Here is a 26,415-nt window from a genome sequence, read left to right as displayed (position 1 = left end):
AGGCATTTGTAGTGCAGATACGTGTTCCTCCATTGAAATTTGAATTTCGCGCCGTATGCAAATTAGCCTTCGCTAGCACAACTTCGCTTTATATAGCGAAACAACGCTAGCGCAACTCCGCAACCTTTCGCTACCCCCTGTGCGCAACTTCGCATTTTAGTGAATTTGCGGGGCGCTGGCGAAAATTCGCCTGGCGAAGTGCGGCGAAGTTGTGCCTGGCGCAACTTCGATTCTTAGTGAATTTGCCCCTATGTTTGCTTATTGCAACACCTTCAGGATGAGAGCAGTTTTTTTCACAGTAAAAAGTAGCTCTAAAACAGCAAATGTGGAACTAATAACCCAGCCCCAGAATATCCCTTTAAACATAGGATTGTAGGAGTCTTGTAACAAGAGGTAAGAATAGTAGTGTTACTTTAAGAGGGTAGAATTTTTTTTTTTTTGTATACTGGCACCTTATGGCACTTCTATATAGAATTCTAGCTCATTGCATACAAGAAACCACCTAATTCAAATGATCATGTTGACACCAAGACCATATATTTATGGGCAGATCAAAGTTTGAATTTAGAATTTTCGTTTTTTTTTTCTCTAATAAATTCAAATATACTCAACTCGAACGGGGGGTAAAATGTCTAATATTCGCTCGAATAGTCCCAACCCAAAAATTCGAATCGCATTTGAATCAAGTCTTCCCTCCGAAAAAAACTTGATTGCAATTAACATATTCAAATTGTTCAATGGACCTCAGGCATTGACTTGTAAATGAACTGGGCAGATGTTAGTTGGCGAATACCGTTTTTATATGGTGGTGGTGTGATAAATCTCACATTCGAATTTACATTCGAATTGGGGGATTAAAATTCTAATGTGTAAATGTTTACACCATAAAACTATTTGAAAATTCGAATTTACTATTCGTCCATTAATAAATCTGCCCCTAAATGTTCTAGATACTGAAAAGAACTATGTGCAATACACACTGTCTTCTGTTCTGTAGCAGTATAAAAAAAAAAGCATATGTGCACCTGATAATTTTATTAAATACTTTCAAACTGCTCACTCCAACCTATTACTGAGCTACAGCAGGAAAAGCAAATGAGGGCATGAACTATTAGGGATGTACCGAATTCAGGATTCGGTTCAGGATTCTGCCTTTTTCAGCAGGATTCGGATTCGCCGAATCCTTCTGCCTAGCCAAACTGAATCCAAATTTGCATATACAAATTTGGGGCAGGGAGGGAAATTGCGTGACGCTTTGTCACAAAACAAGGAAGAAAAAAAAGTTTTCCCCTTCCCACCCCTAATTTTCATATGCAGGTTCGGTTCGGTATTCGGCCGAATCTTTCGTGAAGGATTCAGGGGTTTGGCCAAATCCAAAATAGTGGTTTCGGTGCATCACTATGAACTACATTAGTGAAGATTTATTGCACGCACTTATCTACCAGTGTGCCATTGCCCTAAAAGGCTAGAAGTAATGGAAAAAAAAAAAAAAGAGCCTAATGTTTGACTAATGTGTGGTGGCACACCTGAAGATTAGTCGCCAAATCTACTGCAGGTGACTAATCTCCCCGACAAGAATGCGAATCATTGGCGGGATGGCATATGTATCGCTTCAGTTTTCCAAAGTTGCCTTCAGGAAACAAAGCGACACGTATGCCATCCCGCCAGCGATTCGCATTCTTGCCAGGGAGATTAGTTGCCCGCAGTAGAGAAGATTTGTCACTTGGCGACTAATCTCCCCGCATGCCACCACCGTTAGGGTAATGCCAGACATGTTTTTTTCCCGCTGTTGTTTTTTGCCATTGACTTCACTAACAACGGCCTATCCCTGTGCACACAGGACAGATATAGGCCTGCAAAGCACACAAGTGTTTTTGGCCAAAATCCTCCCTATATGCACAGGAGCAGGTGGACTATAGTAAATGCCCCTAAAGTTAATGCCGTGAGGCACAGGCAGTATTAACGCCATTTCTGGCATTCACTTTACAGGACAAGTAAATCTGATATTAAATATCAGTAAATATAGCCTTGCAACAATGCCTCCCCCCATCCTTTCAATGATTTGCAACCATATGGCACTTACTATTGTCCCTGATTAACATAATCACCAGGGGCAAAACACAAACACAGGGGAACTACCCTGAGGTACAGGGTATTGGTGCACAAGTGCAGGCCCGGACTGGCAATCTGTGGGTTCTGGCAAATGCCAGAGGGGCTGCTGTAAGGTCTCATACACAATCACTATTAAGTTGGCTGGTGGAGGACTATTTGGGCCTCTGTGTACTTGGAATGCCAGGGCCTATTTTGACTCCCAGTCCAGATCTGCACCAAGTGTCACATACACAAAAGGAGAATCATGTTATTGAAATCCAGCGGGGAAGGCACGGGACTGTAGGATATGGAAAGCATCAATGTAGCCTTATGTCAGTAGAGCAAACATATATTTACACTATGCTTTACTTTCCCTTTAAACAACTGTTTTATATGGACACTAATTGCTATCTGCTAGCCTCACCTCATCTTGTGACTTCAGAAGTCTTTCCATTGGCAACTGAAGTCTTGCTGCAGATCTAAACCATGGGTTTTTAACTCCAGTACTCACAGTTGTTAAACTACAACTCCCACAATCTTTGAGCAGGTGGAAGATCAAGGACAAACTGTAACATGGCAGAATGACGTATTATTAAAATAATCCCTAAGGTTATCATATACACAAGTAACTTTATAACTTCAATCCTTAGGTCTTCCAACAAGCATCGTGCATTTGTATCCTGCAAAGGTGTTTCTTTTCCAGACTGTAACCTTGTTTTCTCCCAGTGCAGCAAAGAAATTATGAACATTGCAACAATGCTTTATACTTTGAGCAGTGTTAGATGTTTTTTTTTTGGCAAATAAGCTAATTGTAAGGACTTTTAGAAGATTCAGTCTGTGCACAACTCATAAAGCTTCTGGACACAATATGCAAGGGCAGTCAGTGCAATAACATTATGCAGTCGCTTCCGCTGAGTATTCTCCGTCCGAACCAGAACAACTGGAGAAGAAGTCCTCAAGGTCCCAGGTGGCAAAAGTGCAAGCTCACGCCCGCTGTAATCCACCTGATAATGGCAGCATGGGTCAGATTGCCAAGAGACACCATAAAGAGCAGCACATGCCACACTTATTGCTCCAGCTGGCAGCCCTAAGTAATAAGCAGAGTTAGGAGGTAGACCAAGAGGTGACAATAGACAGACAGCTCCTGTTACGATGGATGTTCGGTGCAGGAAGTTACCCACTGAAATCCACCGGGCAGTTTCATCTCCCAGCCTTGCAGGCTCAATGACAATATAACGATACTGGTGCTCCAGGGCCGCATCCAGCTCTGCTTCAAATTGTTCTTGGGAAAAGTCACCGTCGTAAACCTCATGAATTACATAGCAGTCCATTTGAGGTAAATGAAGCCTGAAAAGTGGGAACAAAAAGAAACGGGAAAAAATTAACCAAACAGGTTGTGAAGTTTATGTGCCAAAAGAACTAGAACTTTGTTAATTTAAAGAGCAAAGAAGCCAAATGTGTGACTGTGAAGCACTTTGTATATTATTAATGGAGGCTGCTGGAGTTTATGGGAGTTTTTAAAAACTCACATGAATTCGAAAATGTGCCTCTAACTCTATTCTTAAAGGGGAACCAAACCCCCCAAATAATGAAAACCCCTACCCTCCATAGTCCCCCCTCAGCACTGGTGTTAATAACTGTAAATGCCCCTAAGTCTTTAATTACCCCTCAAAGTAGAGTCAGAGCAGTGGAGCTCATGGGGGCCATCTTCACCGCTTCAGGAATCTTCAGTAAGTGCCGTATTGGCACATGTGCAGTTGTAGCAGTGGTCCGGTCCCCAACAACTGAACATGAGCCAAAGCCACAGAAATTGCCGAAGGGGGACTATAGAAGGTAGGGGATTTCATTAGTTGGGGTTTGGTTCTCCTTTAAAGCTCCTTAAAAATCACTCTGTTTCCTCTCCAGCCACACGCCTTTGACCTGTGCACTTGTTCCCCTCCCCAGGACCGTACACTCTTCTTAATAGACTAAGCTCTTTGGAGCATTGCAACTGTGTATTGAACTCCTAGCATTGTAGTATTTATTCTCACTGTATTTTATAATAACTGCATCCCTGTTTGGATTTCTGCCTTGCAAAGCACTGCATCCATTTGTGCTGCTACATAAATGAATGAATAAAATACAAAAAGTTCTACCCTGAATGCTAGAATTATTCATAATTCTAAATCCCTGATATTTGTATTGAAATTAATATAGAATCTTCAAAAATAAAAAAAAAAGAGATTTAGCCTCACACAGAAAATAATTAGAAAATAGAAACCAACTTTAAAAATGTAAAGGAACCATTTAGGTAGTGGCCAAATATATATATATATATGACACTAAATTACTAGATGAGGCACTACAGAAAGCGAGACTTAAAATTTCTGAACAAAAATCAGATGACTATATTCCAAAAATAAGTCCGCTTATAATGTCAACATGCTTTACTAACATGTCCTCCTCTCTCAATCAAGCTTTTAGAACCAATTGGCATATCATTAAAGCAGATGACAAATTGGCCCTGATCCACCTATGATGGGTTTTCGACGTGGACTAAGTCTCCGTGACCTCTTAGTATCCAGTGACCCGGTTCACTGTTATAGTGAGAGCCAAACAGCAACTACTTGGCTATCCTCCAATAAACCAGGGTGTTTTAAGTGCCCATCCTGTTTGTCATGCAGATCTATGACACCAGGTACGAGTTTTGTACACCCCTTAACTGGCCATAGATATAAGATTCGCCATCACATAACATGCACTACAACGCATGTGATTTACCTTATCACTTGCCCTTGCGGGCTTTCATATGTGGGCAAAACAGATTTAATGTTGCGACTTCGTATTGATGCTCACAGATCAGCAATCAAAACAGCCTTTAGAGATAAAAAAACCACTAAACCGGTGGCCAAACATTTTTTAGAGGTGGGCCATAGAGTCCCAACACTGAAATTTATTGCGATTGACCATATACCTATGCCCAGAAGGGGTGGAGACAGATCTCGTCTTCTCCTTCAACGCGAAACCTTTTGGATAAAAACACTAGATACCCTCTCTCCTAAAGGTCTGAATGAGTACTGCACATATAGCTGCTTTTTGGCTAAAAGATAATATGCTTTTAATCATTTGTAGTTACTTTTTATACTTTTCTCATCATTTTTGCTTCTTAGTTTAACTTTGCCTTTTTTGGTTTTGTTTAATTAGCCCCCACAACATAATTGTGTGTGATGTCAGCAACAAGGCGGGATTTGTTAAACCTTTATAATTGACATTTTCATTATCTGTTTTTAAATGAGTTAATGCATCTTGACAAAGGTCCCAGACCATGGACCGAAACGTTGATACTTTTATTATGTATCACTCAAGATAAATTAAAGTTAAATTTTATTGAACCGGAGTGCGTGCCGCAACAGCTTTTCTTCTATGATACAACATTGACACAGCACCCGGAAGTGGAACACTGAAGTATAGCGAGTGCGGACGCCAACGGTAGAAATGCCGGCACATTATACTGGTATAAGGTGCCTGGGTGCAGAGCTACGCATTTACAATGGCTCAAAAGAAGCTAGCACACACAGGACTTATGGAGAAAAAAAGGTTTTTATTTTAACAGAAAAAAAAAAACTAACGTTTCGGCTAGGTCCCTAGCCTTTCTCAAAGTGAATGAAACAAACCACACAACCATTTTAAAGCATGTGGGTGGGGCAATACACAAACGTAAAAAGAACAATAAAGTGCGTGAAATATACAAAAAACAGTTTGCAAAGACAAAAGGTGACAGAAAACAACATCGCATGTACAGAAACTGAGAAGTAGTCAGTTACATGTCACCATGATTGTTTTGGCAACATTGTGCATTATTGCAGCTTTACTGACTACTCCTCAGTTTCTGTACATGCGATGTTGTTTTCTGTCACCTTTTGTCTTTGCAAACTGTTTTTTGTATATTTCACGCACTTTATTGTTCTTTTTACGTTTGTGTATTGCCCCACCCACATCCATGACAATCTATGATGTCACCCATACCATTTTCCAGCCTTTGATGCTTTAAAATGGTTGTTCATTCACTTTGAGAAAGGCTAGGGACCTAGCCGAAACGTTAAGTTTTTTTCTGTGTGCTAGCTTCTTTTGAGCCAAAAAAATAAAATAAATAAATAATAATAAAAAAAAACAATTATATACAGTATATATATATATATATATATATATATATATATATATATATATATATATATATATATATATATATATATACACACACACACAAAAATATATACACACACACACACACACAGACATAAAAGCTTTAAAGATTTAGTGAACTACATCCTCATATTTGTCACTTATTGATGTCAGAGAGTAACTAATACAAGGATAGGTCACTCTGATGTTTCCACAGCACAAACATTCCTGATGAGGAGAACTAAACTGCCATCAATTTCACAGGCAACAACAACATGGATTGTGCTGATGTGTGTATCTCGGGGTTGCTTTGCTACATCAGGAACCATGATGTAACAATAAATATTGCTTTGTCAGAAAATGCTGGAAGGGGTCAAGCCTTGGCTTTGAGTTGATCCTAAAGTGGGTCAGGAACTATGGAATGTATTGGAACAATGAAGTCAATCTGCTACTGAACAGTTGAAGAGCTTTCCTTTTGTGGATTCGCCGTTTCAGCACCTCAGTTTAAAGTCAAGTGAAACACTGCTGAGCGACCTTATACTGCTGTTCATGCAATTATCAGCCTGTTACCATCCCATACTACTCAGTTTCCCATCATTCCCTTATAACCTGGCAGAGCAGCAGCTTTTTTTTTTTTTTTTTTTTTTTTTTATCATAGAAATATTTATTTGAAAAATTTAGTTCACATATGGACAAAGAACCCACCAAGTTTCTGATATGACTATCACTTTTAAGTAACTGCTTCTTTAACTTCCAATATGGTACATATTTGGCTAACTGTATAAAAACATTAGATAGCACTGCTTCAGGTTAGGGTAATGTCACATGGGCGATTTGGGGAGATTCAGTCGCCTGGCGACTAATCACCAACTCTTTGTGGCGACCAATCTCCCCAAATGCCTTACCTCTGTCTTGCGCCGGCTAAAATGAAAAATCGACTGAGCAATGGCACATGCGTCGATTCGTGTCTCGCGAGGAAACTTCGGGTGACTTTGGAATACAAAGAGACGCTTGTGCCATGCTGCGGGCGATTTTTCATTTTAACCGGCGCAAAACAGAGGCAAGGCATTTTGGGAGATTGGTCCCCGCAAAGATGAGGTGATTAGTCGCCAAGCAACTAAATCTCCCCAAATTGCCCAGTGTGACCTTACCCTTAAAAATGCAGGTTATTTAGCAGGTTGTATGGATTGCAAGTGCTGGTCTAGAAGTAAGCTTCTTCGCCTCACCAACTTCTGACACTTTAAAGGACCAGCAAAAAAAATTTCTAATAAAAATTCACCAACACATATTAAACGTTAAAATCGCGAAGTCTTTATTAAGAAATAATTTACAGCAACTCCGCTTGCGCACCTCTTCAGAAATGGTGACGATCCATTGTGCAGCACTTGATTTCTCCTCCCTGGCTATTTCCTGTAAGGAAGGCAGGGAGGAGAAATGGAGCGCAGCACGATGGATGGCCGATCGCCTTTTCTGAAGAGGAGCGCAAGCAGAGTTTCGGTAAGTTATTTTTTAATAAAGACTTAATTTTAAAGTTTAATATGTGTTGGCGTCTCTTTTTCGTAGCATACTAACGAATTTTATTTAGAATTTTTTTTTTGCCGTTACTGGTCCTTTACGAAGATAATACAAGTTTCAGTTTTATTGTAAAATATGTGAGCTACTTACATAAAGCAGATAGAACTTTCCATGGGTCGTACACAGGAAACTATCATTCAATCGCTGCCTCGTGTCCCACACAGAAAGCTATGCACTTAATCATCATAATTATCATTTTATATAGTGCCAGCTAGTTACACAACACTTTATGCTCATTTAAAACAAACAGGGGTCTTAATATAATCTGACACAGGTTACAAAACAAAAATGTTATCACAGGTTCCTGCTCACAAGAGCTTCTAATTTAACCATTTAACTAAAATTACATTTATATAATTTATTTCAGACAACATACTTCTCTCGTAACCATTACGGCCTCCAGCAAAATAAACTTGATCTGGCACTGGTTTATAGAATCAGAAGCCCACAATAGATTTGCATGCCCATGAACTTCAAATACTTTGCTTATGACATCATCATTTTAATATGAACCAGTCCAAAACATGTTGTGGATGAGATAATCAGTCCATTACAATAATCTTATCTGATAACATGAGAAAGTTCTTGGAAAATCCAGCTAGAAGCACTAAACATAGTGCATTCAATTTAAAAAGGGGTGGTTCACCTTTAAGTTAACTTTTAGTATGTTATAGTAATGGGCAATTCTTAGCAACGTTTTGATTTGTCTTCATTTTTTATAGATTTTTAATTATGTGTTTTCCTTTTCTACAGCTATCAAATGGGGGTCACAAACTCCAGCAGCCAAAAACAAGAACTGCTCTATGAGCTACAACTTTATTGTTACTGATCTTACTGATCTTTCTATTTAGTCCCATTCCTATTCACATTCCAGTTTCTCATTCAAACCTCTGCCTGGCTGCTAAAATAATTTGGGCACAGGCAACCAGACAGCTGCTACAATTCCAAACTGGAGAGCTGCTGAGCAAAAAGCTAAGTAATGAAAAAAAACACAAATAAGAAACACGACCATCTGCAAATCAGATCCGAATATCACTCCCTACATCGTACGTACAAGTAAGCGTAAAGGTGAACAAACCTTTTTTTTAGATGTAGTAACATTAAAATACAATGAAAAAGTTGGCAGCACTTGTATATACAGTATTTTAAAATATATACTCTAGGAGAGCTTCCCCCCAGCCCAATAGGTATAGTAATCCATGCTATAGACAGAAAAGATCAGGTAATACCATGTTTGGCTTTATTTAAAGGGGAACTATCGCGAAAATAAAAATTTAATATAAGCTTCAGAATACCGACATAAGAAACTTTCTAAATACAATCAATTAAATTTTCTGCATTGTTTCTTAAATAATTAAGTTTATGTTCACTGTCGCTCTTTTAGCATCTGTTTCTCTTCATTCTGTCTTCATGCAGGAGTTGGGTGTCAAATATTCATTGACAATAAGATCCAATATATCTTATGGGGGGCTTCCTTTCCTAGCAGATGTATTAGTGATGTATTAGAGCCCACTCAAATAACTGATTACAGTACAAATAAAATAACTGCCTTTGACACAAATTCTGCATGTAGAGAGACAGATTTCTGGTGATTGTAATAGCTCTAATACATCTCCTAGGCAAAAGGAGCCACCCTATTATGATGTATGTGTATATATATATATATATATATATATATATATATATATATATATATATATATATATATATACTGTAACTGTCAATGATTATGACACCCAACTGCTGCATGAAAAAAGAATGAAGAAAAACAGATGCTGAGAGAGGACCAGTGACAATGAACTTGATTATTTCAGAAACAGTACAGAATTTTTAATTGATTGTATTTAGAAAGTTTCTTATTTCATTATACTGAACCTTATATTAAGTTTAAATTTTCGCAATAGTTCCCCTTTAAATTAAAACAGTTACCCTGCAGCTCTTCATCTGCCTCCAATCAACTACAAGCATTTCCAGGCAACCTTCACTCCTCAAAGGATACTGGAAGTAATGGCTGATTGGGGGTGTACACGTACATTATATTCATTGGGGTCCAAATAGGAGCAAACTGACCTCAGATCAAAAGTAAGAAACAGTACAGTGAGCCAGTGTCAATAAAACTATTTATAGAGTGCAAAACCGGCTGCCCTTAAAGGAGAACTAAACCCTAAAAATAAATAGAGCTACAAATGCCATATTTTACATATAGAACTTATTGCACCAGCCTAAAGTTTCAGCTTGTCAATAGCAGCAATGATCCAGGACTTCAAACTTGTCACAGGGGGTCACCATCTTGGAAAGTGTCTGTGACTCTCACATGCTCAGTGGGCTCTGAGCAGCTATTGAGAAGCTGAGCTTAGGGGTCGTCACTAATTATCAAGCAGAAAATGAGGTTTGTCTGCAATATAAGCTGATGCTACAGGGCTGATTATTAAATTCTGATGCTAATTGTGCTGGTTTCTGTGCTGCCATGTAGTACTGTATATTGTGAGTGGGTCCCTAAGCTCAGTAAGTGACCGCAGCACAGAGCATGTGCAGTGAATCAGCAGAAAGGAAGATGGGGAGCTACTGGGGCATCTTTGGAGACACAGATCTTTACTGCTAAAGTGGCGTGGTTGCCTTGGGCTGGTACAGAAGCACAAAACATAATGTACAACATTTCTAGCTACTTCTTAATTTAACTTTCCTTGTCCTTTAAGTTATTGCTTTTAGTACAACTGCAGTACTACAACACAACTTATAAGAGCCACACTATATTAGAAAAACTTTGTGCAAACAATGGGCCCACTACAAATCGATTTTGCTCCCGTTCCTCATCACAATTAAAAAGACAGCCCATTATAGACTTGGTATTTATTGACATTCTATAAAAACATTGCTAGTCAAAATGAAGGAAGGCACAAATGTATTCAAGTTATTCCTAATTCTCCTGTGAATGTCACAGAATGAATGACCCTGGGTGGGAGCTCTCAAGGACAACTTAAAGCAGGGACAGGGAGGGGGTGTGAGGATAACTGAATAAAGAAACACACTCAAATAACATTAAAAGAAAAAAACAAAATACCAATAAGGTACAAAAAAGTATATAGGGATCTGGACTAGGCAAGTTTAATAGGAAAGTAACACTACGTGCCCCATAGAGGAATAAAATAATATACAGCTTTGCCAACTGGCTCACACACAAACACAATGAGTTCAGATCCAGACAGCTGATATCTAGGGATATATACACGTCAGGACATGACACTGAATCTCTTATCTACAACCCAAGCCGGATTTCACAGTCAAACAACGTTAGACTTGCCACAGCTGCCAATTAAGAAACCTATAAGTGAAAATGAAGTATAGCAAAGAAAGTTATTCAAGAAACCAAAAGAGCTGACACTTATAGATACACCCTCTGACCTCTCCGCCACCTCCAGCGCAGCCATCTTGCTACGGCTTCACGCGGCCCACACGCCATCTCCCGGCGCCTGGCGGCACCATGGCAACTAGGCTCGCCCACCCGGGTTTTTTTTTCTTCTTCTTTTGTTGCAAATAAATAAAGTGAATTATCTGATTGGTAAATTGTCTCAGGGGCGCGGCCACCGGGGGGCGGGGATTTTCTGATAGATCGGAGCGTGAGCCTATCAAAGGGAAAGCAGGGCATGCCGCTAGATTTGGGGTGCGGGTTTGTTTGTTGGGTTTTTCTACTAGAAGAACGGGGTCAGGCGGCATTTGGCGAGAAGAAAACCTGCAAGTCCTTTAGGGAGTTCCCTGTGTGTAGTATATATAGTACTTTGTACTGCTAGGTGAGTCTGATCAGCCCAAAATGTCCCTTATTTAAATAAATATTATTACTGGGAATGTGTGGGAGCTATCTGCATAGTAGAACATCGTTATAGGCACTTGTAATTAGAGGTTGGTATTTGGGCAGTGATATATATATATATATATATATATATCTATATATAGATATATATCTATATATAGATATATATCTATATATAGATATATATCTATATATAGATATATATCTATCTATCTATATATATAATACACAAAAGCCATGAATATCCTGTAAATTATACCCTTATAAACGGTGAGTTCTGATGTCATCAGTTATAAACGATGAGTTCTGATGTAATTTCTGTCACATGACTCACTGAAATTTGTGTATTATAATAAATAAAGTACCCCAGTTGTAAAATATGAGGATATTAGAAGTTACCTCGGAGTTCCATGACCTGTATAAAAACACTCGGCCTCGAGTTTTTATATGGTCATGAAACTCCTCAGTAACTTAAAATATCCTTATATTTTACAAGAGGGGGTACTTTATTCACTATATATATATATATATATATATATATATATACACATCAAATGGAGTCCGCACTCTCAGGAGTTAAAATGAAGTTTTTTTTATTTAATAAAAGCTACAATCTCAAAATTTCGTTTTCAAAACGTCAGCTTGTAGCTTTTATTAAATAAAAAAAAAGTTTATTTTAAGTCCTGAGAGTGCGGACTCCATTTGATATATATATATATATTTATTTTTATTTTTTCTGACTAGCACCTGGGTCGTTGCTTCAGTAAGTGTGTGCCACAGCCCTTCTATATATATATATATATATATATATATATATATATATATATATATATATATATAAATATATATATATATATATATATAGGTATAGGATCCCTTATCCGGAAACCTGATATCCAGAAAGCTCCGAATTACGGAATGGCTGTCTCCCATAGGCTCCATTTTATCCAAATAATCCACATTTTTAAAAATGATTTCCTTTTTCTCTGTAATAATAAAACAGTAGCTTATACTTGATCCCAACTAAGCTATAATTAATCCTTATTGGAAGCAAAACCAGCCTATTGGGTTTATTTAATGTTTAAATTAATTTCTAGTATACTTAAGGCATGAAGACCCAAATTATGGAAAGCTCCGGAAAACCCCAAGTCCCGAGCATTTAAAAATAATGACAATAAACCCAGGATATATATATAGATAAATAAAATAAAATTTTAAAACCCCCAATGAATATTTTCACAAGTGATATATAAAAAAAAAAGTCTTCCTATTGTATTATTTTTTTTACCTATTACCTATAACTTTGGCATCAAGCATAATAATATAATAATTTGGGGACCCTGGGTGGGAGGGCTGTTCTAAGTATTACAGGCAGTGCCATATTTAGCATATAGGCACTCAAGGGCCTGTGCCTAGGTTAACAGATTTAAGGGGACAGCCCCCAGATGCCTATATGGTAAATACAATTTCATGGGAATATATCTGGTGTGAATTATTGGATGATGTAGTCCTTTCGTTGTTTAGTTTGGTTCAACTTCAGAGTTAGGCACCGCCAGACCTAGTGACTTTCACAATATAAAGAATAGACTCTGGAGAACCAATTGCTGATTAGTGATTCATTTATTCAAAACCAGTGCACGACATGTTTCGGGCCCAGTGGCCCTTCCACCAAGCACCTGAGGAAGCGCCACTGGGCCCGAAACATGTCGTGCACTGGTTTTGAATAAATGAATCACTAATCAGCAATTGGTTCTCCAGAATATATCTGGTGGTTGGGGGGTAGGGAGGTATCTTTTCCAGGGCCCAGAAAAAGTAATGTTGCAAGCATTTGTAGTAGGGATGCACCGAATCCAGGATTCGGTTCGGGATTCGGCCTTTTCTAGCAGGATTCGTCCGAATCCTTCTGCACATGCAAATTAGGGGCGGGGAGGGAAAATCGCATGACTGTCACAAAACAAGGTCAAACATTTTTTTCCCCTTCCCACACTTAATTTGCATATGCAAATTAGGATTCGGTTCGGTATTCAGCAGAATCTTTCGCAAAGGATTCGGGGGTTCAGACAAATCCAAAATAGTGGATTTGGTGCATCCCTAATTTGTAGTGATGTCACTTCCACCGTCATTGGGCCAATGGGCACAAAGTGGTCCAGGGCCTAGGGGCAGCATAGGACCAGAATATATCTGCCTCACTTCTCATGGAGGCTTCTCAGTCATCCTCCTAGATTTCATATCTGAGATTAAACTGTATGCTTCTGAAAAATAATGATGATACTGAAACTGTAGCAATTCATTAAATCACCTACCAGAAATGGGAAAATACTATATTGTTTTATTTCATGAGAATTGTTTAGCATGTGGATGAAAAAAAACCCCTAAATTCCATGTTTTTTTTTTTTTTAGAAAAGTTGAATTTATTAACTACTTTTGTTTCTGAGGTTTTTTTGTGGTTTGTTTCGCTCTCTGTCTCTCTTTCTTTTTTTAGTGGATATGTATGGTAAGTGGCAGTCTTTGGTTTGTACTTTCAGTTGTGGCATTCACAGTTCTTTCCACTCACATGTCTGGGGTTGATTTTACATGGCCCCATGATTGCTGATAGCAGACATGTTTGTGGCTTTGGCAGAGCTGTCAAGGGGTTTCTACAATGTCTTCCAAAAGGACAGCTATTAGTTAAAGCGATTAGCCTTTTTTAAAGCATCTGGGTACACAAGCAGTGTTCAAGCTCGCAGGCTTTTTATCCACCATACCTGTCAAAGAACCTGTGAGGCTAAAATCACTATATATATATACAGTATACAGTGCTTAGTGATGTAGTCAGTTATAATCAGTGCTTAGTGATGCAATTTCTGTCACTCACCTTTTCAGACACAATCAACCACATGGGAGGCAACTGGATGGGGCGCACCAAGACTTTGTTACACCACTGTGCTTGGCCTTTCGGCCTCTTGCTTTTATATGCAACCCCTATTTTACAATAGGGTCTACATTTTTCACTATATAATTGGTGCTTACTTTTTATATTTCAGATTGAAATGCTTATCTTTCTACATAGCTTGTGGTCACCATCGTTATCTTCCATATCATCACTTCAATTTTGATCAGGGCCCACTTAAAGGAGAATTCAACCCTAAACTTAAAAAAACTCCCCTACATATACCCTCCTCCCCCAGCCTAAGTGTTACCCCGGGCAAATCTACCCCTCAGTGCAGTTTCAGGCATCGGAGTTCACAAGTGACATCTTCAGCCGATTAGGTAATCTTCGAAATGAGACCAGCGCTTCGGGCTTTTTCGTGAGTTTCAGCACATTGCGCAGTTATCGTAAAGCAGAAAATTGCTCCAACTGCGTATGCGCCGACATGCCGGTCTCATTTCAAAGAGAAGCAGATGGCGCCCGTGAACTCCAATGCCTGCATCTGCACCGAGGGGTAAGTAAAACGTTAGGGGCATTTGCCCGGAGTAAGACTGAGGCTGGGGGAGGAGGTAGGGGGGTGTATGTAGGGTAGGGTTTTTTGAAGTTTAGGGTTGAATTCTCCTTTAACAGTTTACATATGAAAACATTGCCATGTCACTCATACTGCTATGGTTACTGGAATGTCTAGCCTATATAAATATAGGCTAGAATCAGACTGATAATCAGATCAGAGTAGGGCCTAGGCAGGCTCACCAAACAGGATAGTCAATCCTAGAGTTCTAGAGAGGCAACGAGTGTTTGTCTGCATACAGCTAGCTTTATCACATTAGAAATCAAGGTTTGTCTCCCAGGAATATAGGATAATATAAGACAAAAACAAGACAGCAAATAATAGTTCACCCCAAATCCTGACCTAAACAGCCCTAAAGCTGAACCCCAAACCATTTATTTTCCAATTCTGCAAAAGTGCTGGGACATGGCCAATTCCTGGATTCTGTTCATCCTTAATAAAAATGTATTCACAAGTACAATGCCATCTTGTGGTCAAAATTTAACACAACCTGTCAACTGAAAGAAAACGCAATAGATACATTTGAGACAAAAGAAACAAAAGTATTTCTTTTAAAGGAGAATTTAAAACGAAGAGTTGCGCAGCAGGGTTGACAAGCGCCGTCTTTTTTATTTTTCCAAAAAAATATTTTTTTAGTGTCTTATACATATCCCTGAATAATTAGCCTTAATGTTTAGTAAGGTAAAGCTAGCCATATACAAGCAAACACTGGCTGCCCTAGAATAGAAATCATGCCCTGGGGAGTATGCCTAGGCCCTACTCTGATCTGAATATTGGCCCAACAATTTTATCAAATGTTATCAAACACCTGGCCCAAACTGGGCAAAGATGTGTTTTTGTAGAGACCACAACAAACAAACATCTCTGACATCTCTGTTACAACAATATTGGGGCAGACACCAGCACATATCTTGCAAGTCTCCCCCATACACCTATACATCTACAGTTGGGTCAAATGTAACGGATGAAGGAAGCCACAAACTGCAGAACGGTGCTGCTTAGTGTTTTATTGTACAAACGACATGTTTCAGATCATACGGACCCTTTGTCAAGTGTAAAACTCAAATGGTCAAAACACAATTCATATCCTTAGTACCACACAGTGCTCCATCTCCCACCAATTATCTCGTTAGTCCAATCACAATAGAATAGGTAATTGCTAAATGTGCAAAAAGTCCAGTTTTCCCACAGTGAACCAATAATGTCCAAATGCCATGGTCCTAAAGCAATAGATTAAGTCTTTGATAAAAAAAAAATCCAACATAACGTTGTTCCATTCCATGAAGAACCATAACCACCCTGTTTAAAAACATATATATACATGAAAGGTGGTACTACCTGTCCTGTTAGTGATAGAAACATGTATAGTTGTGCATCTCCACAACGATCTGATTATTTATCACATTCATTTTATAGCAATATTCTCACATTAATATACTTTTAATCAGTTAGTTGTCGAGCATTAAGATAATCGAGCATTAAGCTAATAAAAGCTATGATCAGGACATGAAAAATTAAGTCTTTCATTTGTAATGTGGTGTCAACGCTTGGATATCATTGCTTGAAACGATAGGTGATGGGCAAAAGAAGTTTATTTTTCTTGAGTGCTTGGACCTTCTCAAGGGTCTCCTCATCCAAGGCCAAGAAGCAGCGTCTAGAATATTCCAACAGTCTCTCTTTGGATGGGTCAAATTCTCCAACCTCAGCTATTTTCTCTGGCGCAACAATCAAGAGCTCGGCTATAGGAGTAGTGAGGGCTACAGTGTTGCGATCTACGCAATGGTGCTCAAAGGCCCTGCTCATGCTCTTTAACTTTTGAAAAGTGGAAAGGATTTTCTTGTATCGGCAAAGGACACCATCAGCATCTTTCACTGTGGTGAGATAGAAGAGGGTTAAATACAGTAAGTAGGGTAAATCATTTTATTTGGAATACACAATTATGGCTTTGAAAACCTCGGACATTTGAAAGGAATATATTTGCTGCTTTAAAGAATAGCAAGTGACTGGATCTGTATTTTCTTTATATGTCCTTTCACCAAATGTCAGTGAAATGGCTATTATATTAAACTTGAAGTTTATATGCATAAACATTCATTACTGAGAAATCACATTTTATGGCAGGATTCTGTCATGATTTTTATGGTTTACTTTTTATTTCTAAATTACACTGTTTACATTGCAAATAATTTTATCAGAATAAGTTTATCAGAGCACAAGTCACATGACTGAAGCCACCTGGGAAATGGACATTATTTGCCCCATGGCAAATTTCAAAATTAAATATAAAAAATTAGTCTGAAACGGATTTCAGCGAGAATTCTACTGGAGCAGTACTATTAACTGATACATTTTGAAAAAAAAACATGTTTTGCCGTGACAGTATCCCTTTAAAGGAAAACTATACCCCCAAAATGAATACTTAAGCAACAGATAGTTTATATCAAATTGAAGGACATATTAAAGAATCTTGCCAAACTGGAATATATATTTATATAAATATTGCCCTTTTACATCTCTTGCCTTGAACCACCATTTCGTGACTCTCTCTGTGCTGCCTCAGAGATCACCTGACCAGAAATACTTCAACTCTAACTGTAACAGGAAGAAGTGAGGAAGCAAAAGGCAGAACTCTGTCTGTTAATTGGCTCATGTGACCTTACATGTGGTTTGTATGTGTACACAGTGAATCTTACGATCTCAGGGGGCGGCCCTTATTTTTTAAAATGGCAATTTTCTATTTATGATTACCCAATGGCACATACTACTAAAAAAGTATATTATTATGATAATGGTTCATTTACATGAAGCAGGGTTTTACATATGAGCTGTTTTATGCAGTATCTTTTAATAGAGACCTACATTGTTTGGGGGGTATAGTTTTCCTTTAAAATCCCTTTCCATAGACAGACAGGGCTGCCAGCAGTAATCATAGGGTCCCCATACTACTAATTAGACAGGCCCTTTCCTTTGGGCCCCCAAATAAAAGTTCTTTGGTCACACTAGGAGCCACAACAAAAAAATCCCCAGCGCAAGAATATTCACATGGCCAAGCCCAATTACAACAAAACCTTGTTTATAATCCACTTAAACCCCACCCATTCCCGTGTATCTACCCTTTTGCATTATTCTGGGTCAGCCTCTGCTATGGGCCCTTGGCTGTACTCCTCTCATGGCGGTAAAAGTCAGAAACACTGTGTCTGACCTAAGCTTTAATGATGATTTTATAAGAGGTCTTGAATTATACAAACTGATCTTGCTGGTTGTTTACAAGGAAATATAAACATAGTTTTTCATACCCCTGGTTGACATGCAGTGCATTATTGGTTTGACCCACTGCCAGCCATTGAACGCTGGGGGATAGCATTGCTGCCTTGCAGTGCTGGGGTCCCGGATTTAAAGTTATATTAAAGGAAAACTATACCCCCCAAACACTGTAGGTCTCTATAAAAAGATATTGCATAAAACAGCTGTATATGTATGCATATGTAAAACCCTGCTTCATGTAAATAAACCATTTTCATAATAATATAGTTTTCTAGTAGTATATGCCATCGGGTAATCATAAATAGAAAACTGCCATTTTTAAAAATAAGGGCCGCCCCCTGGAATCGTACGATTCACTGTGCACACAAACATACCAACAAACCAGACTTGTTAGGTCACCTGAGCCAATTAACAGACAGAGTTCTGTCTTTTGCTTCCACACTTCTTCCTGTTACAGTTAGAGCTGCAGTATTTCTGGTCAGGTGATCTCTGAGGCAGCACACAGACCATCACAAAATGGTGGCTCAAGGCAAGAGATGTAAAGGGGCAAGATTTACTTAAATATATAGACCAGTTTGGTAAGATTCTTTAATATGCCACTTAATATGATGTAAACTATCTGTTGCTTAAGTGTTCATTTTGGGGGTATAGTTTTCCTTTAAGGAAAATGCCTAGAATGGTGCCTTTTTGGCTGACATGCAGTTAATATTGCAGGGACTCATAAACAACAGTGGGTTAAGCACTACGATGTTTAAATGATTATACAACTCACCTCTCTGTCTCTCCCTGACTTTTGGCTTGCAGAACCCCTTCTGATTACAATTTCCCTTTTGCTTTCGCCTCTTGGTGTTTGCCAAAGTGTCAACTTCTTCAGAATAGGTACTTACAGACAACATACTTTCATTATCAGTTAGATCCTCAATACAACACTCTTTACCATCAGATCTCCAATTGGTTTGTTTTGCTCTGGATTGGTCCTCTGTAAAAAATCATGAAAGGCTGCAGTTCCATCAAATAATTAACAGAAGAGACTTTAATATATTTTCTTGCATTTCAATAGCTTCAATGTCTTGTTGCATGAATGGATCCTATCTCCTGTCATATTACTCAACAATCTCAGTTGATGGCAGTCAAGATATGCCAGCAATATACTAAATGATCCTGTTGGGAAACACAGCAACAGCTTAAGGGAGCAATTTCCAATAAACAATTTCTGGCTCAAGAGCACTGTGGCCAGTATAAATGAGAAAGTATAAGCTAATAATGTAAGCAGTTCTATCTAGAAGAGATGGAAAATGAAGAAAGGCATGTGTGTCTATATGATTTATACTACTAAAAAAACATATCAGTGTATACATAAATCAAGAGAACATTCCTAAAGTAATCTTACATGGGAAGCAACTATTTCTCTCATCTGGCAGTTCTCCATATGGTGCTACATATTCAAAGGAAGAAGCTGCTAAAATCAAAAGGAATTACAGATACTCTGACTGACCAGAGCCTTTAGATTGCAAGCTGTAGGGGCAGTGTTATATGTATAGGTCCGAGAAAAACAGCAGTGAAATGTAAGGGGAAAAAAATGCACCCAGTTTTGTAGTACTGGGTAGGCTTATTACCAGAATCTAATTTGGCAAAGGAAATAAACTTGTTCAGCTGACATCGGAGAAAGTCTCTCTCTTCCTCTAGGTCTTCAATTCTTTTCTGCAGCCACGAATTCCTCTCCAGAGCCATGTGAAGCTGAGTGTTCATGCTGTTCATTAGTATAATAGAGGGGTTGGGCGGCTCTGATATCTCTGTAATCAGAACAATGACCATGTCAATATTATTTGGAGGTGCTACAGTGCTAGGTGCATTAAAAGTGCTATACTCCTTCCTCTTACCACAAGGTCAGGCAGGGATGTTCTGAGGCTCCTTGCCACCCTGAGGTGGCCTTTCTGATGCCGCCCCCTCTTGTATACCATTTTGAGCACCGGAGCAGGTGTACTAGCACTAGCCAAGCTGAAATTCTGATTTAAAAATCTGAAATTTCAGCTCCTAAAGTTACAAGGAGTTTCTTTTTTACCGGCTCTGGTAGCTTGCGGGCTGCCGCCACCTGAGGAGCGTTTCTCATCTCGCCACCATACACCTTTGAAAACAGACCCTTGTAAATTCTCCATGCTGATTATAGCAAATTTAATTCAACTGAGCAAAAAATTATTCACTTTATTTCTTTCATTTTTTAAAATTATATTATAAACTACACATTTTTATTTATAGTTTAAAAAAAGTTTTCACTTTTGTTGTAAATCAAAATCTGTTGTGAAGCACTAGTGACCAATATTTACAAGATCAAATTTGCCAGGATAATTGGGTATTTTCAGCTTATCATTTATAAACTTGCTAAGGGCCACCATTTGGTGAATAACGGACTATCATGAAAATGATAAATTCAAATGCTAGGAGGAAAGAGCTCTCAATAGTAAAATCCAGGTCCCACTGAGACACATTCAGTGAAATTGAGTAGGAGAATGATTTTTTTCAAAACACATCAGTTAATAGTGCTGCTCCAGCAGAATTCTGCACTGAAATCTGTTTTTCAAAAGAGCAAACAGATTTTTTTTTATATTTAATTTTGAAATCGGACATGGGGCTAGACATATTGTCAGTTTCCCAGCTGCCTCCAGTCATGTGAAAGTAATTTTAACTGATTACAATATCTGTACCTTTGAAAGAGTGGGACCTGTGTTTTTTTGGGATAAGTCTGCTAAAAATAATTTAAAAATTGAGGGGATTATTTATTAAAGTCTGCATGCCAAAATCTGAAAAAATTTTGTTTGTTTTTTTTTAATATAGAATCCAAATTTTTTGTGGGAAAAAAATCTAGAATTTTTCAAGATTTGTTATACCCTGAGGATTGAAAAAGTCTGAATCTGAAAATCCGGCATCTTAGACCTACTGAAGTTGTACATAGGTCAATTTCTGTGGTCTACGCTGGAATTAGCCTGAAAATCCGACTATTTTGGACTTTTCCTGCAAAAATCTGAAAAATTCAGATGATTTGGGAAAAAAAATCTTTTTGCTTAATTTTTCGTATTTGTCCCCGATGAAATTGTGATTTTTTTTTTAATAATAAATAAGGTCCAATCGTGGATTCTAGTTTGGTTGGACTTTTTTGATTAAAATACTCTTTGATAAATAAGGCTCCAAATGAACCCAATAGGAATGTTTTGTTACCAATATGGATTCATGCATCTTAATTACCTATTATTACAGAGAAATCATTTTTAAAAATCAAAATTATTATCTTAAACTTGACCATCATATAATTTAGAGGTTTCCCTTACCCTTACCTGTATTAGAAACTTTCATTCCCCCCCCCCCTTGCTTGTATTCCATTGCAGCGTGCTTGGCATCTGAGTTGTACACCTTTATGTCACAAAAATTGTGTGGAAATAACCTCATATCATATCAAATATAAATGCTCAAAACTGTAATTCAAGAAGCTGACCTTTAAAAATGTTCTTTTTGTTTTTGTGGTTATACATCACGTACATACACAGCATCGGCAGAGCCGGGGCATTTGAGGTCAGATTGCTGTAAGTTGTTTCTATGACAACATTAAATCATCTTGTTTCTTCTAGCATAAGGATATCTCAAGGCCAAATCAAAGTATTTAAATGTTCAGTGTAAAATATTCTTGTTTGATGTGGAAAGGGACAAGGAAAGGGCAATATACTGGGGATGCCAATATTTTAGACCCCCATAATACCAGAATGAAAACAGAAGCCAAAATCAGCCAAAATGCTGATGGCCTACTCAAGGTTAAAAAGAGTTCAACAAGTGATACCTATTAATCTGCAGGAAATGACTTCTTAACTCATAAATTTGTGTTACATGTTCCCACTGATTTATAACAAGGACTTTCTATGCCAGGGGTCCCCAACCTTTTTTACCCATGAGCCACGTTAAATTGAAAGAAAAATTGGGGAGCAACGCAGGCATCCCTTATGGTGCAAAATGAAAAGGCCAGAAGAAGGCTTGACAAGTTGTTAGCATTCATTAGGGATGCACCGAATCCAGGATTTGGTTCGGGATTCGACCAGGATTCTGAAGAAGAAGCCGGAAGAGGATCGCTCCGTGGTGCTTGCTGGAAGAACCCCGGGCCGGTGCAGTTTTCTCCTGATAGGAGCACCGGCCCTGGGTTTCAGTTAAGTATATACAATCACTTGGGGGTGCCTAACATTTGGCACCCCCAAGTGGAAGAAGACTTTCCTTTAAAATGACCAAAACTCAACACATACGTTTAGAAACTGATCCACACACACTCCAGATTATGCAGTCTGGGGGAATGAACCCCTTTTATTATACCACCAAAAAATCAACGTTTCTGGGCAGGGGGAACACCCTCTCTTCTGAAGGGAGGGTGTTCCCCCCGCCCTGAAACGTTAATTTTTTGGTGTTTAATGGAAAAGCTGCAGATTGATTAGCTCTTTCAACAAATCAGACATTGCTCATAGCCTCAAGCAATTCCCCCAGAGAAGGTTTGTGATGAACCTGACACAGGCTGTACCATAAAAACAAATTCAGAAGCCTTGGCTTCTGTTTAACTTAAGTTTAACCTTTCCTTCTCCTTTAAGGTGGCAATACACGGAGAGATCCGCTCGTTTGGCATTGTTGCCAATAAGCTGCCGACTCGGTCTGTCTGGCCACCTTTACCTGAGGAAATTATAGGGACCTCCATAATACTGACAAGGTTGCTATCATGAGCCATTTTGGATATTACAGCAGCTCTGTACATGGCACAGACAGTAGGACACGGCTAGATGGTGCTTACCTTCTGAGTTATTCTGCTGGGACCTGAGACTGTATAAGGAATGACATTCTCTGCGCAGACTCTCTTCAAAAGGGATTGAGATATCATAAGAGTCATCTCCATTTTTGCCTGTAATGAAAGTCAGTAATCTATGAGAAATGCAGCCGCCTGTAACCCTATTCATACAAATGGTTTCATATGGGTATGGTGTAACAGAGATTTCCTGAGCATGCTAAATACACAGTGAGGCACATTCACTGACACTGGATGGATTTACTATACAGTTACCATATATATAGAGAGAGAGAGAGAGATATTATTCTATCTGCAGTAGTAGTCTGTTTTTGTTTTTTGAGGGCTAATTGGTAAAATGGTAAATTAGCCCCAGTGACTGCCATTCGGTTCTTAGACTGGAACTCTTGATCTTTGCATTTTCTGGCATTACTTACTTCGTCTCTGATGATTGTTAACTGCCATTGGGTAAATTCTTGGTATCAGTGTATCAGCAGAGATTCACCTGTGATTTTCCTTGGAACAGATAAAAACTACAAGGAATAAAAAGCATAGAATAAGCAGCTTTAGATACCAAGATACTGTGATCATTCTGTAGCAGCAAGACGCATTAATTCAACATTGTGCTGATTTTGGAGCAAGTAAAATCAGTTAAGGTAAATAAAGAAATGTAGAGACGATTGGAATCAGAATCAGTGCTTATAAATACAAAAGAAGCACATGAACAACAAGTAGTGCTTTTATTAGACATGTCCTTTCTATTATTTAATAATGAGCAATCCTCATGGCCAATACTAACATCTGTTTCACACACAAATACAATATTGAAATGGGAGTATCAGTCAGAATTCCCATCAGGCTCTCTACACCTCTGGGCCTGCTTTCTGTAATGTTACACCCTTGGCTGAAGTTATGGGGAAAGGAGTATCTTCAGCTCTGCCCAAAACTGGTCCCAAAATTAATGTGGCCCCATACAAATGCCCCTATTATAATCCCCCTAAGAGACAGCTGTCTGCCACCAATAACTGCATTTCATAAAGTTAGCAGGAGTTTAAGAGGACAAAAATAATGCTGATGAACAATTATTTCATGCCACTTCTTCGTATAAGGGGAAGACCGGGACATTTTATAATAATAAACTGCATATGGTGAGGTGCTTTATCTCTGGGATGGCATTTATTTCTGAAGCAGCCTAAAATCATCCAACGAGGCCGTAGTAATGGCATTACTATTAGGCTGACAGTTATTTCTCTGCTGCCACACAGGAACTCACCCAAGGAGCCAGTGATGTTGTCGATGAATCCAGTGTATTTCCATATAAGATCAGAGCAGAAGCCTAGGAAGTGGGAAACTAAGCCCAGCGATCAGATGAGATAATGCAATTAAAATGGCTTCTCCCCCCCCCACTCATTTTGTTCTGTGTCTCCTTCAGCAATTCAGCACCGGATGGGAAGTTATGTTCCGTGTAACTCCTCCATGTGGGCTCAGGGAACCATCATCTGACAGGCAGCTCTACAGCAGGCACATCTTTGCAGGGTGCATTGCCCTTTAACTAAGGAAGCTGCCGGATCAGCCTCGGTACCACAATGCTCCGGCAGGGAAATGATGCAGAGGGCAACAGCAGCAATCTCAACCAGCAGAACCTGGGAATTCTCATTGTATATTCACAGAACCTCTCGAGAGACATGGATATCAAGCTGCTCTTTGTATCTGCTCCCTCACAATCTGTGATTCTGCAGCTAGCCAGGCTGAAAGGGGGGCCCCTTCCTAAATAGTGCTAAGCTTCATTAAAGCCCATTTTGATAGCGGACTCCCTTTCCTCTTGACAAAAGAATCCACTGGTTTCTACTACAGTAATAGAACAAGAAATTGAGAGGGAGCAGTGGAAAGGCAGAGAGGTTGAGCTGCAGGCAAGTAAGGATTTAAAACAAGTACCTAGATACATGCTGATAATATATACACCTTTTTCCGGAAACTTGTTATCCAGAAAGCTCAGAATTACGTGATGGCCATCGGCCAAAGACTCCATTTTAATAAAATAATTCAATTTCCTTTTTCACTATAATAAATAGACAGTATTTAGTAATTCATCCTAAGATATCATTCATTATATAAACAATATTTTTTAAGTGCCAAAAATTTGTAAAGCTCGAATGTAAAACTTCAGCATCTAAAAGCTGCTGAATTTATGTAGAAGTCAATGGAAGAAGTCCGTAGCAAATTTAAAGCTGTTTTTTTGTTTGTGAGTTTTTTCACATTTTTCGATACATCGAAAATTATATACAAAGTAAAAATTTTAGGTATTCAAAAAAATTTTCACAATGTATTTCAAAGAATTTTTAATAAATATGCAAACATTCAAATTAAATTTGCATTTATTCAAAGTAGGAAAAACTACTAACATAACACACATTTAAATAAATATGCTGTCAAGTGTGGTGTCTTCAAGTTTTACCACCAACTTTGCAGAAAAGGTAACCAACAAAATGTCTGTTAATTATAACCTTTAGAAATCATAAAAATGTATATTAGCATTTAATGAGAACACACAAGTGGATTTTTATTGTCATTTCAGCCATATATAGTAATATGGTACATAGTGTTAGTACATAGCGCACACAATCCATTTCAGACTTATCTCTCGTAATGTCTTGTGGCAAAAGAAAGGAGGGCCTACTTAGCAGACCTGATTTTGTGCAGCTCAGACGGAGGGGATTATTTAGCAAATTCCGAAAATTTCTGATCATTTTCATTAGGAATGCACCGAATCCAGGATTCGGTTCGGAATTTGGCCTTTTTTAGCAGGTTTCGGCCCGGCTGAACCGAATCCTAATTTCCATATGCAAATTCTGGGCAGGAAGGAGGGAAATTGTGTGACTTTTTGCCACAAAACAAGGAAGTAAAAAATGTTTGCCCCTTCCCACCCCTAATTTGTATATTCAATTTAGGATTCAATACGGTATTCAGGCAAAGGATTCGGGGGTTCAGCCGAATACAAAATAGTGGATTTGGTGCATCCCTAATTTTTGGTAAATAGTCTGACCAAATCCGCATTTTTTTAAAAAAATTTACCCTTATTTATCAATACATTTTTCCAAAAATGTCCTCTGCGGGAAAAAAATCAATAAAATGAAAAAAATGGAATTGTATTTAAGAACACAATGCCTATGGCATTACTAAACACACAGCAAATTTGCACTTGGGCAGTGGCTCCTAGCAACAAATCAGTGACT

At 38.5% G+C, this 26,415-nt stretch overlaps 2 protein-coding genes across 4 annotated transcripts; both read right to left on the bottom strand.

Annotated features, from left to right (window-relative positions):
• Positions 1-462: 462 nt before the first annotated feature.
• On the bottom strand, positions 463-11,343 carry XB5913757.S (provisional ortholog of transmembrane protein 11 S homeolog). Of its 3 annotated transcripts, none has more exons than XM_018228060.2 (2): positions 11,230-11,343; positions 463-3,438 (listed from the first exon to the last, which is right to left on the bottom strand). In XM_018228060.2, exons 1-2 carry the CDS (start codon positions 11,253-11,255, stop codon positions 2,922-2,924), a joined length of 543 nt encoding a protein of 180 aa, XP_018083549.1. In that variant the 5' UTR covers positions 11,256-11,343; the 3' UTR covers positions 463-2,921. The 3 variants fall into 3 exon arrangements, with proteins under 3 accessions (XP_018083549.1, XP_041427467.1, XP_041427466.1); XM_041571533.1 differs by having other exon boundaries at positions 11,208-11,285; XM_041571532.1 differs by lacking the exon at positions 11,230-11,343 and adding an exon at positions 3,757-5,999.
• A 4,763-nt stretch (positions 11,344-16,106) lies between these two features.
• ccdc106.S (coiled-coil domain containing 106 S homeolog) lies at positions 16,107-25,188 on the bottom strand. Its single transcript, XM_041571531.1, has 6 exons — positions 24,456-25,188; positions 23,620-23,715; positions 23,192-23,299; positions 19,995-20,171; positions 19,151-19,357; positions 16,107-16,985 (listed from the first exon to the last, which is right to left on the bottom strand). The coding sequence occupies exons 2-6, from the start codon at positions 23,645-23,647 to the stop codon at positions 16,669-16,671; spliced, it is 837 nt and encodes a 278-aa protein (XP_041427465.1). The 5' UTR covers positions 23,648-23,715; positions 24,456-25,188; the 3' UTR covers positions 16,107-16,668.
• Between the last annotated feature and the right edge of the window lie 1,227 nt (positions 25,189-26,415).

Source organism: Xenopus laevis, chromosome 7S (assembly GCF_017654675.1).
Source record: "Xenopus laevis strain J_2021 chromosome 7S, Xenopus_laevis_v10.1, whole genome shotgun sequence".
In the NCBI taxonomy this organism is placed as follows: Eukaryota; Metazoa; Chordata; class Amphibia; order Anura; family Pipidae; genus Xenopus; species Xenopus laevis.
Note: the sequence above shows the minus strand (reverse complement) of the source record. Positions and strands in the feature narration are given on the sequence as shown.

Excerpts from the sequence above, each read along its gene's own strand:
- XB5913757.S (XM_018228060.2), bottom strand. The coding sequence starts at position 11,255 with ATGGCTGCGCTGGAGGTGGCGGAGAG. Across the intron at positions 3,439-11,229 it reads GCGCTGGAGGTGGCGGAGAG|GCTTCATTTACCTCAAATGG; the intron begins GTCAGAGGGTGT and ends CCCACTTTTCAG.
- ccdc106.S (XM_041571531.1), bottom strand. The coding sequence starts at position 23,647 with ATGGCAGTTAACAATCATCAGAGACGAA. Across the intron at positions 23,300-23,619 it reads TAACAATCATCAGAGACGAA|GCAAAAATGGAGATGACTCT; the intron begins GTAAGTAATGCC and ends CTTTCATTACAG. Across the intron at positions 16,986-19,150 it reads AGTCAGGGAGAGACAGAGAG|TGAAAGATGCTGATGGTGTC; the intron begins GTGAGTTGTATA and ends ATCTCACCACAG.